Source organism: Balaenoptera musculus, chromosome X (genome assembly GCF_009873245.2).
Source record: "Balaenoptera musculus isolate JJ_BM4_2016_0621 chromosome X, mBalMus1.pri.v3, whole genome shotgun sequence".
Taxonomy (NCBI): domain Eukaryota; kingdom Metazoa; phylum Chordata; class Mammalia; order Artiodactyla; family Balaenopteridae; genus Balaenoptera; species Balaenoptera musculus.
This window is the reverse complement of record NC_045806.1, coordinates 81337561-81355945: the sequence shown is the minus strand read 5'-3', so window position 1 is coordinate 81355945 and position 18385 is coordinate 81337561. Positions and strand designations below refer to the sequence as shown.

Sequence of the window (18385 nt, the reverse complement as noted above, 5' to 3'; positions counted from 1 at the left end):
GAACAAAGTTGTGATTTGTACAATTCATGAATTTGCAAGTTGTTTTTCCCTGCAGTGGATACTAACTATAATAATATTTTATTTGTGGCTATTGGGACTCCAGACATCTAAATAAATTCAGTCTGTAAATGGGATCTTTGGCTATAGCTTTCTTTTTACTATAAATCAAAACTATACACCATGTTACATGCATTGCATATATATCAATTTCCAGATTTCCATTTTCCTTTGAGCTCTTGGCATTAAGCTTGAATTCCCCTAGTTGTGGATACTAAGGTTTTCAGACTCCCTACAAAGGAGTTTGCCTACTTGGGTCTCTGGGGGAGAAAAAGCCAATTTTTTTTGATTCCTGGAGCAAACCATTCCAAGGGAAACAATGGTCTTGCCAGGTACTTTGGACCATATCATTTATAGACCTGGTTATTACCTTGTCCAACCCTCCATCTTCAAGTCAGCCCACCTATGATGAGAGATTCTTTTGAAAGCCCTCCAGAGAATAAGTATCTAAAATCCTTTATGACTAATTCCAGATTTTTACCCCTCTGAGCATTTGAAGCCCATTTACTTTCATTCTATAATCACGGTAAAAAACCCTTTTCTGTAGAAACAGTTTCTCTGGAGGATGTAAATCACCCTTCTGACTTTTCTGGACTTTTAAGTAAGTTGTGCAAACATCTCTCCACTACTCTTCCAAGAAGTGCTAAAGATTACTTAAAGAAAAAATCTTATGATTCCCACAGGTGGGCATGTCTTTGAATAATATATCCCATGATTTCCACCTGACCAGGTCCTTATAGAAACACTTTTGTACTTCTGTTAAGTTGAAGCTTCTCCTTCCAGAATGTTCTTACATTCCATCTTTATACTTCTTCAGTTTGTGCCTTTTCACCCATCCTTAGTATTAATTATCATAGGCAGCACAACATTTAATGTAACCTTAACTTTATTGAATAAGTAAGTATGCATTACAGATAGATTGCAAGTCATTCTTGGTCCTGCAGAGACAGGTGTTTATGCCGAGGCAAAATGAGAACATGAATCCACAGTTCTACTGCTACTGAAATACTTCTTCTGAGTGTCTTGGTATGGGCACAATCTCCCTCAATATCCATTCAAACAGGTTTTGCTGTCACCTCTCCTTTCAGCTGAGGGATTCACAATATCTAAAATAAACTTGTAAAGAAAGCTTCTGTATCAGAGGTAGTTTTATACCTACATTATTAATCATAGAAAACATTTGGTCAAAGACTCCATAAAAGGGGCAGAGAAGATACACCAGAGCTCAAAGTTGGAACCAATTATTTTTTCAAGCTAATTGGCCACAGTAACAAAAGTATCAACTGAATTTTAGAATAGCCTGTTCAGCCATTTAACATCAAAGCATGCAGTAGCCTGTGCATACAATAGCTCTTAGCGACAACCTTGAATTTGGCTTGAGCACCAAGGATGCATTTCAAAATGTGAAAAGTACATTTATGTGCAATGACTAGTGTTGTGAGCTGAAAGGTAGCTCCCCAAAGATACGTCCATGTCCTAATTCTCAGAACCCGTGACGTTAACTTAGTTGGGAAAAGGGTCTTCACAGATGTAATTAAGTTAAGGATCTTGAAATGAGGAGATTATCATGGATAAACCAGTGGGCCTTAAATGCCTTCACAAGTGTCTTTATAAGCGGGAGGCAGAGGTAGACTAGACATACAGAGGGAAAGGTGATATGAAGACAGAGCAGAAAGAGATTTGGCCACAAGCCGAGGAATGATGACAGTCACAAGAAACTGGGAGAGGCAAGGAACAGGTTTTCTCCTAGAGCCTCCAGAGGGAGTACAGCCCTGCTAATACCTCAATTTACCACTTCTGGCCTCCAAAACAGTAAGAGAATGAATGCCTGTTGTTTTAAGTGAACATGTTTGGAGTACTCTGTTACAGCAACCACAGCAACAAACTACAGATTTTGGTACCAGGAAGTCAGGGACTGCTGTAACAAATACCTAAAAATGTAGAAGTGGCTTTGGAATTAGATCATGTGTAGAGGCTGGAAGAATTTTGACGTATGTGATAGAAAAAGCACGGACTGCCTTAAACAGACTGTCGGGAAGAATAGGAATGTTAAAGGCGCGTCTCGAGAGAGCTCAGAAGGAACTGAGGAACATTTTATTGAAAACTAGAGGAAAGGTGATCCTTGTTACATAGCGGCAAAAAGCTTATCCAATTGTCTCCAACTGTTGTGTGGAAAGTAGATCTGTAAGTGATGAATTCGGATATTTAGCTGAGGAAATTTGAGAGCAAAGCATTGGAGGTATGGCCTCATTTTTTCTTGAGCTTAGAGTAAAATATAAGAGGAAAGGGATAAATTGAAGAAAGAACTGTTAAGCAGAAGGGACCCAGCACTTGATGATTCAGGAAATTCTGAGCCTATTCAGATTGCAAAAGATGCTAAAATGAAGATTCACTATTAGGATAGTGTGCTCTGGAGATAAAGCCAAGGCTGGATAACCTTTGGCTAGTGCTGTAGAGATTAGGCATTGACTCACTGGTCCACTCAATCATCTTAGTAGAAGCCAGGAACAGAGGTGGTGTTATCTGGCAAAGATCTGTGAGGACTCTCTTGTCTCACTAGTAAATCAATATGATATACATGGGGAGCCCACGAAGTTTTTGAGAAAGTTACACCAGCAGAAACAGTTCCAGCTTGGCCTGAAATGGACAGAGACAGGACAAAATGAGAGAAGGCGGTCAGACTACCAAAACTTTACAGGCAGGAAGTAGGCTGATAAAGCTGCAAAGAGGTGATACCCTTCCACAGAAAAGATCAACCCTAGGGCAGAGCTGCAGGTTTAGAGGCAGAAGTACAAGCCATGCGCACAGAGGCAGAGACTTGATCCATGGGCCAAGAGGCCAGAGCTGCAGGCCTAAAGGGTGTAGCCCTGAGACAAGGAGGATTATTGTCAAGCCTTGAAACCTAAGGGGATTCTGCCTGGCCAAATTCTGAAAATCATCAGGACAGGTGACTCCTTTCTATGTTTGTTCCATTTTCTCCCTTTTGGAATAGGAATGTCTATAACTATTATCATATGCCTGTCCCACCACTGTATTCTGGAAGCAGGGGCCCTGTTGATGTCTTGTTTCACTGATTCACAGACGCAAAGGAATTTTGTCCCAGGGTTTTCACCTATAGCTGATTTAGATGATCTAGGTGAGATTTGGGACTTTTGACCTGAAGATGTTTGGATGAGATTTTAGACTTAGGGTTGAGACTTTTGGGAATGTTGGGATAGGGTGAATATACTTTGCACATAGGACAGACATAAATTTGGGGGTCCAGAGGGCAGACTGTCATGGGCTAAAGGTCACCTCCAAAAAGATATGTCCACATCCTAATCCCCAGAACCTATGAATGTTACGTTTTTGGAAAAAGGGTCTTACAGATGTAATTAAGTTTAGGGTCTTCACATGAAATTATCCTGGATTATCTAGGTGGGCCCTAAATTCCAACAAAAGTGTCCTTATAAGAGAGAGGCATAGGGAGATTAAATACACAAAGGAGAAGGTGATGTGAAGACAGACAGAGCAGAGAGAGATGTGGCCATAACCCAAAGAATGCCAATAGCTACCCGAAGCTGGAAGAGGCAAGGGAAGAGTTTCTTCTAGAGCCTCTGGAGGGAGCATGGCCCTTGATTTTGGACATCTGGCCACCACAACCATGAAAGAATAAATTTCTGATATGTTAGGTCACCAAGTTTGTAGTAATTTGTTATAGCAGCCAAAGGAAACTAATACAACTAGTAAACATTTTAAAGAGTTTTGCACTTCTTATAAAATCATTCTGAAGAAAATCTGCATAAATTGGTGCTTCTCACGTGTGGCAGTAATAAACCCAACAAAAGACTTTAGTATAATTTGGTTCTATACTAAAAATGTCACTATGTACTTTTTTCTGGTGATAATTTTCAATCTAAATCAAAACTGCAAATGGCTAGAGCAGGACCATTATAAATCTGGGAAGCAAACCCTTTAATTGAGTTATCAGAACTTCGTGAAAGACCCTGAACGGTCTCATAATGTTTGTGAAACGCATGTGGAATTATTCTAAATACAAATATATAATTTATCAATAATAGTACTTTTTTTCCCCACAAACTAAAAAATAAGGCAAGTTCACATCTGGAAAAGGTGATGATATGCATCAGTATGTCCACCTTGACCAGCCTGATAATATGGCAAATGCCCCTAAATATTAGTCAGGGTGAATATTTCAAAATATCATTTCCTACAGTCTGAAAAGCTATCAAAAGACTCAAAGAAGCCATACCATGAAGATTTCAGAAAAGACTTTGTGAAGTTAAAAATACGTACATTAAGTATTTACATAAATTAGTAGAACCTAAATCTTTGTTGTTGTTGTTATTGTTAAAAAAACAGTGCGTGAAATTGATATGTCCCTTAAACTTGTTTGTGTGTGTGCATATGTGTGTGTCTTAAGATAGGATAAAATTGTAAAATCTCAGATCCTGTTACTGCTTTTGATTTCTCTATTGTAGCAGCTTCAGAGCTTTGTAAAGGATAAGACCCAAGTAAGAATGTACTGGAGGAAAAGGCAGCAGTTTGAATCACTGTACATCTATAAAAAGGAAACTGTGAGCTATTGGTCACTTGGTTACATTATCTCAGGGAGTGACTTGCCAAGCCAGTCACTTGTTCTTTCTGAATGTCTATAATGTGCTTTGGAGGAAGTAGAAATAGGATTTTCTTTATAAGAAATATACATATAAGAAATCTTTTACAATAATCACAATCATCTGCATGGATTAGTCCAGAGAAGTTGTACCACATTATTACAATGCATTTTTAAAAATAATAGACAGTTAAGTATAACTTTTTCTCCCTCATCTATTTAAGAAAAATGTAGAGCCTGTTTTTTCCTCCTAGAGTTGTTTTGGCAGCATCATTTGAATTTGTTAATATAAGGTAAATAAGTATGATGATGATTGAGAAGTTCACTTAGTCACTGGGATGTGGAATTATTGTAGCAGGAGATATAAATATATACACATATATACAGATACATACATATAATTTCTTTTTCTTCTTCAGATCACCATGGTGGAACTGGAAAGGGGAGTAGAAAGGCAGATAAAACAACTGACCTTTCGGACAGTTTTCTGCTGCCTCCTGCGGAGGGGAATCTTTTTCCCCTCAGGTCTCTTAGAACTCTATTCCCTGCCTTCAAGGGGGTTGTGGGAGAAAGAAGCAATAGAGAGAAGAAATAAACCATGGAGAATAGAGAGCAGTATTTACCTTTAAAAATCTGAATAAAGGTAACAGAATTTGCAGGTTCAGCCCTAGCATAAACATTACAATGTGAGGTTTTTCTCAAAAACAGCCATATAAAGTATATGTATAAAGTAGATATATGTGCATAATTAGAAAATACCTCTTTAAATAAAGTTTAAATCACTTTCTCTAACTGCTTCTGTTAAACTTTTTGGCTTATTTTTAGCAATGATAAGTGCCTGCAATATCATGCTGAAACTCTAGATTAATGATAAGTTTAATTTCAGCCGAAGCAGATGAATCCATCAACTTTCACTTGAGATAAGATTCTAAGTAACTTGACGGGGGTGGGGGGTGAAGCAGTACTTTTTCTGAGTTTCCAAAAAAATGGCTTCTTTTATAGAGTGTGCAATATCAGTGCCTTTCCAAACCATTAACATGCACATTTTCACTGGCCTTTTCCTTTTCTATATAACAGGAATCAGAAGTAGACACTGACTAATTCTTTCTATTCTTTTTCTTCTCTTTTCTTTTTTTTTTGGGGGGGGTGACTTCTTCAAATTTGAGTAATATTATACATTTTCGACAGACTGAATGGTTTTGAAAGTCTTTCTTTGGAACTCTTCAATTTCTTACACTTTTCATCATCACGGTCAGGCCACACACAGTAACAAATAATACACATCTTTACACTAAAAGGGAACGCATGTTTTATAATTCTGGTAATTAATTGTGTTCATATTAGTATAATTGTGGGAGGAGTCTTGCAATAGCTTTACATATGCACGCTATTGCATCCAGCTTAGCTTGATCTTTGCAGAAATGTACTTATTTCCTCTCCATCCCTTGAGTGCATGTTTTGTTCTTCCCAAAATGTATGATTTTGTTTACGTAAGAAGTATTTTCAAATTCTTTGGCATCAGGAATCACTTAGATGAGATAGCTCCATTGTGGCGAGAGCGTGACCTTTCCAAAGGTACTCGTCTGTTATCTGTAAGACAAAGAGAAAAAGAACCAAAAACATGGTGAGCTTTAGATCCCAGCTGTTACGTGATGTCAGGTTGAGAGAGGTTTTCAAACAAACAGTCCTGAAAAATCACTTCAAATGAATATGTAAATAAGTAACAAGGAGCCAAGATCTGAGGAGTTCATGCTGCAGCTCCCAGGCTGAGTTCAAGAGTTTGCAATCAGCATTAAATGACTTTTCTTGGTAAGTGAAGAAGTCAGAGTGATAAAAGAAATGGAAGAATTCGCTCAAGCACAGTCCCCTTGGAAATAGCAGGCGACAACAAAATTCCTTGGTAAAGATGTTAAATTGAAAGGCTCTATGTACAGTGCCTTTTGTTGGAAAGCACTTCAATTCCCCATGAGTTTTCAATCTGTATGTTGGCTATCTCTAGAGCACACCAGCGTGGGCAGAGCAAAAAAGAGTTTTTATTTTTTACAATGATTGCAATATATGGCAATCAAATCAGCTACCAAGTCTTTGCCTGATTATGTGATGTAAACAAATTCAATACATTATATAGTCATTATGGGACTGAATAATGAATAGGTCCCATTCCCCTCACCCGTCACAGGAAAAATAATCACTGTAGAGAGAACTGTTGGCACAAAGCTTGGAAAGCAAAGTTTAAAAGCATTGAAAGTTGCTGAAAATAGTTTTAGCTTTAATAGGAAAAAGGTTTACAGCTCTGCATTGTGATGATCACTACTATGTTATTATCACCTCTGTTTTATGCTCAGCTTAAATGCAATTGATGTCGGTGAAAATCCCTTTCTGACAAAAGCATAATGCACTTAGATTCTCTATTTAGAATGAGACTAGGTCCCTAGAAATAATGACAACTACCAGCACTTACTTACACTCGTTAATTTGCTAATTCACACAACATCCCCGGGAGGTAAGCGCATTTCATTCTATCCTATTATCTCTGCTTTAGTGATGAAGGTTACACAGCAAATCAATGGTATGACAGGGGATTATAATGCAAAGTTAACGCCTAAATGTCAGGCCTGCTTTGTTCAGAGGTAGATGTTGGGGCCTCTCAGGCTCCTACTCATTTCCTCCCTAAGATCATACCCAAGGAACACATTCTGCCTGTCCCATGGGGAGGATGAACCGTGAGAAATGTTGAGGTTTTGCCATGGGATCTTTCTCACCTGTGCTAGTGTTTCTTGAGTGATTCCGGGTAGTCTATGGTCAGTACACAGAGCAAAAGCTAACTGGCCTCCATAACCTTGGCCTCATTAACACCACAGAATGAGTGCACTGAGCCATAAGCTCAAAGTGCCTTATAATGCAATAATATCACTGAGAGGTGAGAAAGAAAGAGATATTTTCTCTATTCAGAGATATATCTGAGTGATGGATTATTTGGGCATCCTTTTAAAGATACCATTAAAAAATCCATTATTTAGTTTGTGATATGGATCACAATTCAGCTAAAAATGTAAAGATAACATTCCTAGATAAAGGGCTTATTACTTAGATGTCACTGGTTTGCATACAGATTGGTTTGGGACTTCTTAGAAGACATTTACAAATTAGATTATAATATGATGGCTACCATTGCATCGCTAGCATTTAGGTATTCAGTGTTAAAGCTATCAGATACGAGAATGATGGTACCATTCACAGAGGATTGTCCCAGCTCAGAAAAAAAGGCTTGTGCCTTGGTGGTCCTACACACTAAGGTCAGCTGGCATTACCACTCACTCCAGGAATGCTATTGGTACCCCATACCACCACTCACTGCCCACTGGATTCAAGAGACATACCACATACAAAAACCTAGCCTTGCAGCAGTAAATGAAGTGATGACAGGATTCACATCAACCTGCAACTTTCTTGGTAGCATCTGGTGTGAGAAAATAAACTTTCAAGTCAAAATGAACTGGGGAACGGACACTGAAGCTTTTGGAAGGCAGGATAAACACTGGTTGACGGCCCAAATCCAGCTCTTGGCATACACAAAAGAGAATTATTCTATATTTCGTCCCTTCCTCTCTCCCTCTCCCTCTCTCCCTCCCTTCCTTCTCTTTGTCTCTCTCTCTTTAAATTTTTTTGGTACCTAATTGGTACCTATGTATATGAGATAATTATAAGTAGAAGCAATCCTGAAAGGCCAACACTTGTATTTTCGAAATGTCAACCTAAACATTGTTTATGAGAAAATGACACTAGAAACAATGGCAGTGGGGGACCTTCAAGATGGCGTAGGAGTAAAACGTGGAGATCACCTTCCTCCCCACAAATACATCAAAAATACATCTACATGTGGAACAACTCCTACAGAACACCTACTGAACGCTGGCAGAAGACCTCAGACTTCCCCAAAGGCAAGAAACTCCCCACGTACCTGGGTAGGGCAAAAGAAAAAAGAAAAAACAGAGACAAAAGAATAGGGACGGGACCTGCACATCTGGGAGGGAGCTGTGAAGGAGGAACAGTTTCCACACACTAGGAAGACCCTTCACTGGCGAGGACGGGGGGTGGGTGGGGAGGAAGCTTCGGAGCCACAGAGGAGAGCGCAGCAACAGGGGTGCAGAGGGCAAAGCAGAGAGACTCCCGCACAGAGGATCACTGCCAATGATCACTCACTGGCCTGAGAGACTTGTCTGCTCACCCACCAGGGAGGGTGGGGTCTGGGAGCTGAGGCTCGGGCTTCGGAGGTGAGACCCCAGGGAGAGGACTGGGGCTGGCTGCGTGAACACAGCCTGAAGGAGGCTAGCGCACCACATCTAACTGGGAGGGAATCTGGGAAAAAGTATGGAACTGCCTAAGAGGCAAGAAATCATTGTTTTGTGGTACGCGAGGAGAGGAGATTCAGAACACCACCTAAATGAGCTTCAAAGACAGGCGCGAGCCATGGCCGTGCGGCTATCAGTGCGGACACCAGAGACGGGCATGAAATGCTAAGGCTGCTGCTGCTGCCACCAAGAAACCTGTGTGCAAGCACAGGTCACTATCCACACACCCCCACCCCAGGAGCCTGTGCAGCTCGCCTATGTCAGGGTTCCATGATACAGGGACAACTTCCCTGGAAGAACACATGGCACGCCTCAGGCTTTTACAAAGTCACGGCAGCCTCTGTCGCTGCAGGCTCGCCCCACATTCCAATTATGACTACCGTACCCCTCCCTCTCCCTGGTCTGAATGAGCAAGAGCACCCTCATCAGCTGCTGCTTTAACCCCCTCCTGTCTGGGCAGGGAACAGATGCCTGAGGGCAATGTACACGCAGAGATGGGGCCAAAACCAAAGCTGAACCCCAGGAGCTGTGCGAACTAAGAACAGAAAGGGAAATTTCTCCAGGCAGTCTCAGAGGCAGCAGATTAAATCCCCATAATCAACTTGATGTACTTGCATATGTGGAATACCTGAAGAGACAATGAATTGTCCCAAAACTGAGTCGGTGGACTTCGGGAGCAACTGTAGACTTGGGGTTTGCGGTCTGTGACTGATTTGTTTCTGCTTTTTTATGTTTATCTTAGTTTAGTTTTTAGTGCTTGTTATCATTGGTGGATTTGTTTATTGGTTTGGTTGCTCTTTTCTTTTTTTTATTTTTTATTTTAATAATTAAAAGAATTTTAAAATTATTTTTAATGTTTCTTTCTTTTTCTTTCTTTTTTTTTTCCCCTTTTTCTTCCAAGCTGTGTGGCTGACAGGGTCTCGGTGCTCTGGCCTGGTGTCAGGCCTGAGCCTCTGAGGTGGCAGAGCTGAGTTCAGGACATTGGACACCAGAAACCTCCTGGCCTCCCATAATATCAATCAGCGAGAGCTCTCCCAGAGAACTCTGCCTCAATGCTAAGACCCACCTCCACCCAATGGCCAGCAAGCTCCAGTGCTGGATGCCCCATGCCAAACAACTAGCAAGACAGGAACACAACCCCACCCATTAGCAGAGAGGCTGCCTAAAATCATACTAAGTTCACAAACACCCCAAAACACACCATGGGATGCGGCCCTGCTCACCAGAAAAACAAGATCCAGCCCCACCCACCAGAACACAGGCACCAGTCCCCTCCACCAGGAAGCCTACACAACCCACTGAACCAACCTCACCCACTGAGGGCAGACACCAAAAACAATGGGAACTACAAACCTGCAGCCTGCACAAAGGAGACCCCAAACACAGTAAGCTAAACAAAATGAGAAGACAGAGAAACACACAGCAGATGAAGGAGCAAGGTAAAAACCCACCAGACCAAACAAATGAAGACGAAATAGGCAGTCTGCCTGAAAAAGAATTCATAGCAAGGGTAGTAAAGATGATCCAAAATCTTGGAAATAGAATGGAGAAAATAAAAGAAGCGTTTAACAAGGACCTAGAAGAACTAAAGACCAAACAAACAATGATGAACAACACAATAAATGAAATTAAAAATTCTCTAGAAGGAATCAATAGCAGAATGACTGACGCAGAAGAACGGATAAGTGACCTGGAAGATAAAATAGTTGAAATACCACAGAGCAGAATAAAGAAAAAAGAATGAAAAGATTGAGGACGGGTCTCAGAGACCTCTGGGGCAACATTAAACGCACCAACATTCAACTTAAAGGAGTCTCAGAAGAAGAGAGAAAAAGAAAGGGACTGAGAAAATATTTGAAGAGATTATAGTTGAAAACTTCCCTAACATGGGAAAGGAAATAGTCAATCAAGTCCAGGAAGCACAGAGAGTCCCATACAGGATAAATCCAAGTAGAAACAGGTCAAGACACATATTAATCAAACTATCAAAAATTAAATACAAAGAAAAAATATTAAAAGCAGCAGGGGAAAAGCAACAAATAACATACAAGAGAATCCCCACAAGGTTAAGAGCTGATCTTTCAGCTCAAACTCTGCAAGCCAGAAGGAAGCGTCAGGACATATTTAAAGTGAAGAAAGGGAAAAAACTACAACCAAGATTACTCTATTCAGCAAGGATCTCATTCAGGTTTGATGGAGAAATTAAAAACCTTACAGACAAGCAAAAGTTAAGAGAATTCAGCACCACCAATCCAGATTTACAACAAATGCTAAAGGAACTTTTCTAAGCAGGAAACACAAGAGGAGGAAAAGGCCTACAAAAACAAACCCAAAACAATTAAGAAAATGGTAATAGGAACATACATATCGATAATTACCTTAAATGAAAATGGATTAAATGCTCCAACCAAAAGACATAGACTGGCAGAATGGATACAAAAACAAGACCCGTATATACGCTGTCTACAAGAGACCCACTTCAGACCTAGGGACACATACAGACTGAAAGTGAGGGGACGGAAAAAGATATTCCATGCAAATGGAAATCAAAGAAAGCTGGAGTAGCAATTCTCATATCAGAGAAAATAGACTTTAAAATAAAGACTATTACAAGAGACAAAGAAGGACACTACATAATGATCAAGGGATCAATCCAAGAAGAAGATACAACAATTGTAAATATTTATGCACCCAACACAGGAGCACCACAATACATAAGGCAAATGCTAACAGTCATAAAAGGGGAAATCGACAGGAACACAGTCATAGTAGGGGACTTTAACACCCCACTTTCACCAATGGACAGATCATCCAAAATGAAATAAATAAGGAAACACAAGCTTTAAATGACACATTAAACAAGAGGGACTTCATTGATATTTATAGGACATTCCATCCAAAAACAACAGAATACACTTTCTTCTCAAGTACTCATGGAGCATTCTTCAGGATAGATCATATCTTGGGTCACAAATCAAGCCTTGGTAAATTTAAGAAAATTGAAATCGTATCAAGTACCTTTTCCAACCACAACGCTATGAGACTAGATATCAGTTACAGGAAAAAATTTGTAAAAAATACAAACACATGGAGGCTAAACAATACGCTACTAAATAACCAAGAGATCACTGAAGAAATCAAAGAGGAAATCAAAAAATACCTAGAGACAAATGCCAATGAAAACATGATGACCCAAAACCTATGGGATGCAGCAAAAGCAGTTCTAAGAGGAAAGTTTATAGCAATACAATCCTACCTCAAGAAAGAAGAAACATCTCAAATAAACAACCTAACCTTACACCTGAAGCAATTAGAGAAAGAAGAACAAAAAAAACCCCAAAGTTAGCAGATGGAAAGAAATCATAAAGATCACATCAGAAATACATGAAAAAGAAACGATAGAAACAAAGGCAAAGACCAATAAAACTAATAGCTGGTTCTGTAAGAAGATAAACAAAATTGATAAACCATTAGCCAGACTCATCAAGAAAAAAAGGGAGAAGACTCAAATCAACAGAATTTGAAATGAAAAAGGAGAAGTAACAACTGAGACTGCAGAAATACAAAGGATTATGAGAGATTACTACAAGCAACTCTATGCCAATAAAATGGACAACCTGGAAGAAATGGACAAATTTTGAAAAAAGCACAACCTTCCGAGACTGAACCAGGAAGAAACAGAAAATATAAACAGACCAATCACAAGCACTGAAATTGAAACTGTCATTAAGAAGCTTCCAACAAACAAAAGCCCAGGATCAGATGGCTTCACAGGCGAATTCTATCCAACATTTAGAGAAGAGCTAACACCTATCCTTCTCAAACTCTTCCAAAATATAGCAGAGGGAGGAACACTCCCAAACTCATTCTACGAGGCCACCATCACCCTGACACCAAAACCAGACAAAGATGTCACAAAAAAAAAAACAAAAAACTGCAGGCCAATATTACTGATGAACATAAGTGCAAAAATCCTCAACAAAATACAAGCACACAGAATCCAACAGCACATTAAAAGGATCATACACCATGATCAAGTGGGGTTAATCCCAGGAATGAAAGGATTCTTCAATATACGAAAATCAATCAATGTGATACACCATATTAACAAACTGAAGGATGAAAACCATATGATCATCTCAGTAGATACAGAAAAAGCTTCGACAATATTCAACACCCTTTTATGATAAAAACTCTCCAGAAAGTAGGCATAGAGGGAAACTTCCTCAACATAATAAAGGCCATATATGACAAACCCACAGCCAACATCATCCTCAATGGTGAAAAACTGAAACCATTTTCTCTAAGATCAGGAACAAGGCAAGGTTGCCCACTCTCACCACTATTATTCAACATAGTTTTGGAAGTTTTAGCCATGGAAATCAGAGAAGAAAAAGAAATAAAATGAATCCAAATTGGAAAAGAAGATGTAAAACTGTCACTGTTTGCAGATGACGATACTATACATAGAGAATCCTAAAGATGTTACCAGAAAACTACTAGAGCTAATCAATGAATTTGGTAAAGTAGCAGGATACAAAATTAATGCACAGAAATCTCTGGCATTCCTATACACTAACGACGAAAAATCTGAAAGAGAAATTAAGGAAACACTCCCATTTACCATTGCAACAAAAAGAATGCAATACCTCGGAATAAACCTACCTAAGGAGACAAAAGACCTGTATGCAGAAAACTATAAGACACTGATGAAAGAAATTAAAGATACAAATGGAGGAAGAGATATACCATGTTCTTGGATTGGAAGAATCAACATTGTGAAAATATACTACCGAAAGCAATGTACAGATTCAATGCAATCTCTATCAAACTACCAATGGCATTTTTCACAGAACTAGAACAAAAAATTTCACAATTTGTATGGAAACACAAAAGACCCCAAATAGTAAAAGCAGTGTTGAGAAAGAAAAATGGAGCTGGAGGAATCAGGCTCCCTGACTTCAGACTATACTACAAAGCTACAGTAATCAAGACAGTATGGTACTGACACAAAAACAGAAATATAGATCAATGGAACATGATAGAAAGCCCAGAGATAAAACCATGCACATATGGTCACCTTATTTTTGATAAAGGAGGCAAGAATATACAATGCAGAAAAGACAGCCTCTTCAATAAGTGGTGCTGGGAAAATTGGACAGATACATGTAAAAGAATGAAATTAGAACACTCCTGAGCACCATACATAAAAATAAACTCAAAATGGATTAAAGACCTAAATGTAAGGCCAGACACTATCAAACTCTTAGAGGAAAACATAGGCAGAACACTGTATGACATAAATCACAGCAAGATCCTTTTTGACCCAACTCCTAGAGTAATGAAAATAAAAACAAAAATAAACAAATGGGACCTAATGAAACTTAAAAGCTTTTGCACAGCAAAGGAGACCATAAAAAAGACCAAAAGACAACCCTCAGAATGGGAGAAAATATTTGCAAACGAAGCAACTGACAAAGGATTAATCTCCAAAATATACAAGCAGCTCATGCAGCTCAATATCAAAAAAACAAACAACCCAATCCAAAAATGGGCAGAAGAGCAAATAGACATTTCTCCTAAGAAGACATACAGGTTGCCAACAAACACATGAAAGGATGCTCAACATCACTAATCATTAGAGAAATGCAAATCAAAACCACAATGAGGTATCACCTCACACTGGTCAGAATGGCCATCATCAAAAAATCTACAAACAATAAATGCTGGAGAGGATGTGGATGAGATGGAACCCTCTTGCACTGTTGGTGGGAATGTAAATGATACAGCCACTATGGAGAACAGTATGGAGGTTCCTTAAAAAACTAAAAATAGGACTACCATACGACCCAGCAATCCCACTACTGGGCATATACCCTGAGAAAACCATAGTTCAAAAAGAGTCATGTACCACAATGTTCATTGCAGCTTTATTTACAATAGCCAGGACATGGAAGCAACCTAAGTGTCCATTGACAGATGAATTGATAAAGAAGATATGGCACATATATACAAGGGAATATTACTCAGCCATAAAAAGAAATGAAATTGAGTTATTTGTAGTGAGGTGGATGGACCTAGAGTCTGTCATACAGAGTGAAGTAAGTCAGAAGCAAATACCGTATGCTAACACATATATATGGAATCTAAAAAAAAGGGTTCTAATGAACCTACGGGCAGGACAGGAATAAAGACGCAGACGTAAAGAATGGACTTGAGGACACGGGGAGGGGGAAGGGTAAGCTGGGACGAAGTGAGAGAGTAGCACTGACATATATACACTACTAAATGTAAAATAGATAGCTAGTGGGAAGCAGCTACATCACACGGGGAGATCAGCTTGGTGCTTTGTGACCACCTAGAGGGGTGGGATAGGGAGGGTGGGGGGGAGATGTAAGAGGGAGGGGATATGGGGATATATGTATATATATAGCTGATTCACTTTGTTATACAGCAGAAATTAACACACCATTGTAAAGCAATTATACTCCAATAAAGATGTTAAAAAGAAGAGAAAAGAAACAATGCCAGCAACGAATGCTCTGGGTTTTTGTGATTTATTTACGATTCTCTGTATGTATTTTAAAACTATTTTAGGTACAAAATATATTTATACTCTAGAGCTGTATGGATCAGGTAGAAGTGCAATTTGGATGATAATATGTTATATGTATATATAATATGGATATATATGAATATAAATATTCATCTCTTCTCACAGTCTAATAGCTCGCAATCTAATGATAGCAATTTTCATACTTGGATTCATGCCTTCTTTGAGGCAGAGATTGAGAATCATTGAATATTTAAAAATACAACTTCTATATTTATAGCATTAAATACTAATGGGTAAAAGATCAGTGGTTTGACCCTCATAAGGTCAGGACACATGGTTGGTATCAAATTTATGAGAAAAGAGCAAATGCTAGTTATTATTGCTGTTGGGGTGATGGAGTAATTTGGGTGATTGTTAGAGTGATTGCACTTCCTATTTGGAAACATAGGTGAAGGAGGCAGGTGCCCATGTGATATGATTTGAGAGCTCCAGGAGCCCCAGACTGAACCAAATCCACTTTTCTACCCAGTCTTATTCTCCCAACACTACTGATACTAGAATAGCTTAGATGGAAAAACATAGGAGTCTCTCCTCCAAAAAGTCAATAGTTTTAAAAATATGTATTTACCTGAGGTGATGTGGAGGGCTTTGTTAATAAGTAGTGGCTTCCCTTTCCAATTTGCCTTGTTGTGTTTTTGGAAATGAAAGAGAGGAAGATGGGGGGAGGCATCAGGCTATGTGTGTATACTTGTTGGGGATATTGTGCAATGAGATACAGGAAAATACATTTCATCAGAGGTTGGGGGAACATGATTTGTCATAATGTTCCTCTGTTTCCATTTTCTGAATGCATGAGGTAACACAGTGAATAAGAAATCCTAGAGAGTCCAATGTATCCTCATGGTCTAAGAATTCATTAAGGGATTCTATTGTTTGTAAACACAAGGATTAATGCAACAGTAGAGCCTGAGATGTCCATCCCAAGATGTACCCTCTAAATCCACCATAGTTGGGCATACATACCCTATCAGATTCTTTTTGGTCACCAAAGGCTTGATGCCCTATGTGAAGGTGAAAAGATTCTGACATTACAGACAGTAACCTGATCATAGTGTGAAATTGAAGAGAGGGGAATAGTTACATGAAAATGTGCAGTCCATGGAGGAGGGGTGACCAAACCTAAAACAATATGCCAATCTGTCACAAAAAGAGAATATAAATACATGGTCCAGCTTTGACATGATTCTGCACATTGTGAATATCAGGTTAACCAGCTCAAACCACTTTCAAGCCTTTCTCCACTGTCATAAGAGCAAGAAGCTTTATGCTTTTTCTGAGCATAAATTGATTTGGCATTCATCTCAAAACCTTCCCAATGGAGTCCTGAGTGAATAGATTAAACCTGTTATTGTATTGCTCTAAAATTCATTCATGCAATCATTTATTCAACAACTATGTACAAAGTGCATCATCCATGAAATACCGGAATGTCACAAAATTTCAGATCATACCTAAATCTACACTGCTAATTTCCTTCCTACTGAACACTTTGTCAAAGTGAGATAACTGAGGAATAAGCATATCATAGATAAAGCTTAAACAAAACGTGGTGTGAGATAGACCAAAGGACTCAAGCCTGTGGAATGTAACCTGGGAACGTTTAATTACTCCTCTAATAAAGTGAGTGTATGCCAAAGGTACAGAGCTGTGTGTTGTATATTGCATGAGTAGGTCAAGTTGAGATTGAAAACATGTGATAAAAAGACCATGTCCATTATTCATTTCCCCCCAGGCTAGGCATCCATCTGTTGTCTATGGAAGAACTGTTTCCTTCCTGGTGCTTCATAGGCACGTTAGATGTATCAACGTTGACCTAACACAATGCAACTATACCCTCCCAATAGGGTAACATAAAATAAGTGTGCCTGGCATATACTGCACATTGTGCTACAAAACATCCCGTTTTAATGATAATTAGTTGGCTAGAAAACAAAGGAAAAGAAAGCCTCTGCAATTTACTGTGAGCTTTCTTTTCTCCAAAACTCTTCAAAAATGATGGTGTGGCAGATTGACCATCAATGGACAGGCATTGTTTCCAGCAAAAAGAGCAAACAGAGGATGAGGTTTGCACAGCTCAGGCTAAGAAAACCAAGAAAACTTTAGGTTGCTTTGGGAAATGTCTATTGAGTAGCTATTTGTATGCCAAACACTGATGAAAGATAATTATTTTAGACTGTTATAGTGAAATCATATCGTATGAACTTACATCTTTTTTCCCTTCTGTCCCATGATTCCAAAACGGTTTATGTTTTTTTCTGTGCTTTTGGGGATCCTGACTTGATACAGTTTCTCACTCACTAGAAACGACTGGAAGGAAAGTGGCAACAGAATTAGGCTTGGGCCTAGCCTCTTGGTGGAGGACAGCCAGTTTGTTGACTAGATTCGTTCTCTTCACTTACAGAATAATGTCTTTAAAAAAAAAAAAAAAGTTGAGCTCGAACTATATATTCAAATTGGTGTTCTACTTTTTCATTTAACATTTTATTGTAGAAATTTTCCATGTCATTAAACTTCTGAAACATGATATTGAAAACATGATTTTTAATGGCCACATACTCTTCTTTTTATATAAATATGTCACAATTTGGTTAACCATTTCTCTACTGTTGGACATGTAGGTTGCTTCCAAGTTTTTGCTATTATACAAAGCCTTGCAATGAATATCCTTGTAGTTTATATATTATTATATACATCATGTGTAGAAGTGGCATTGTTAGGTATGCAAAATTAAGTCCAAATTGTATT

The 18385-nt window shown here is 38.9% G+C and overlaps 1 protein-coding gene across 3 annotated transcripts in view; it reads right to left on the bottom strand.

Annotated features, from left to right (window-relative positions):
* Positions 1–5278: 5278 nt before the first annotated feature.
* Positions 5279–18385, bottom strand: part of DIAPH2 (diaphanous related formin 2) — an 856317-nt gene continuing 843210 nt past the window's right edge. For 2 of the 3 annotated variants that reach the window (XM_036839916.1, XM_036839917.1), the window contains one exon: positions 5279–6262. In XM_036839916.1, the coding sequence (XP_036695811.1) occupies positions 6198–6262 (65 nt within the window). In that variant the 3' untranslated portion in view covers positions 5279–6197. The remainder of the gene's footprint in view (positions 6263–18385) is intronic. The other variant, XM_036839915.1, reaches the window with a different exon arrangement.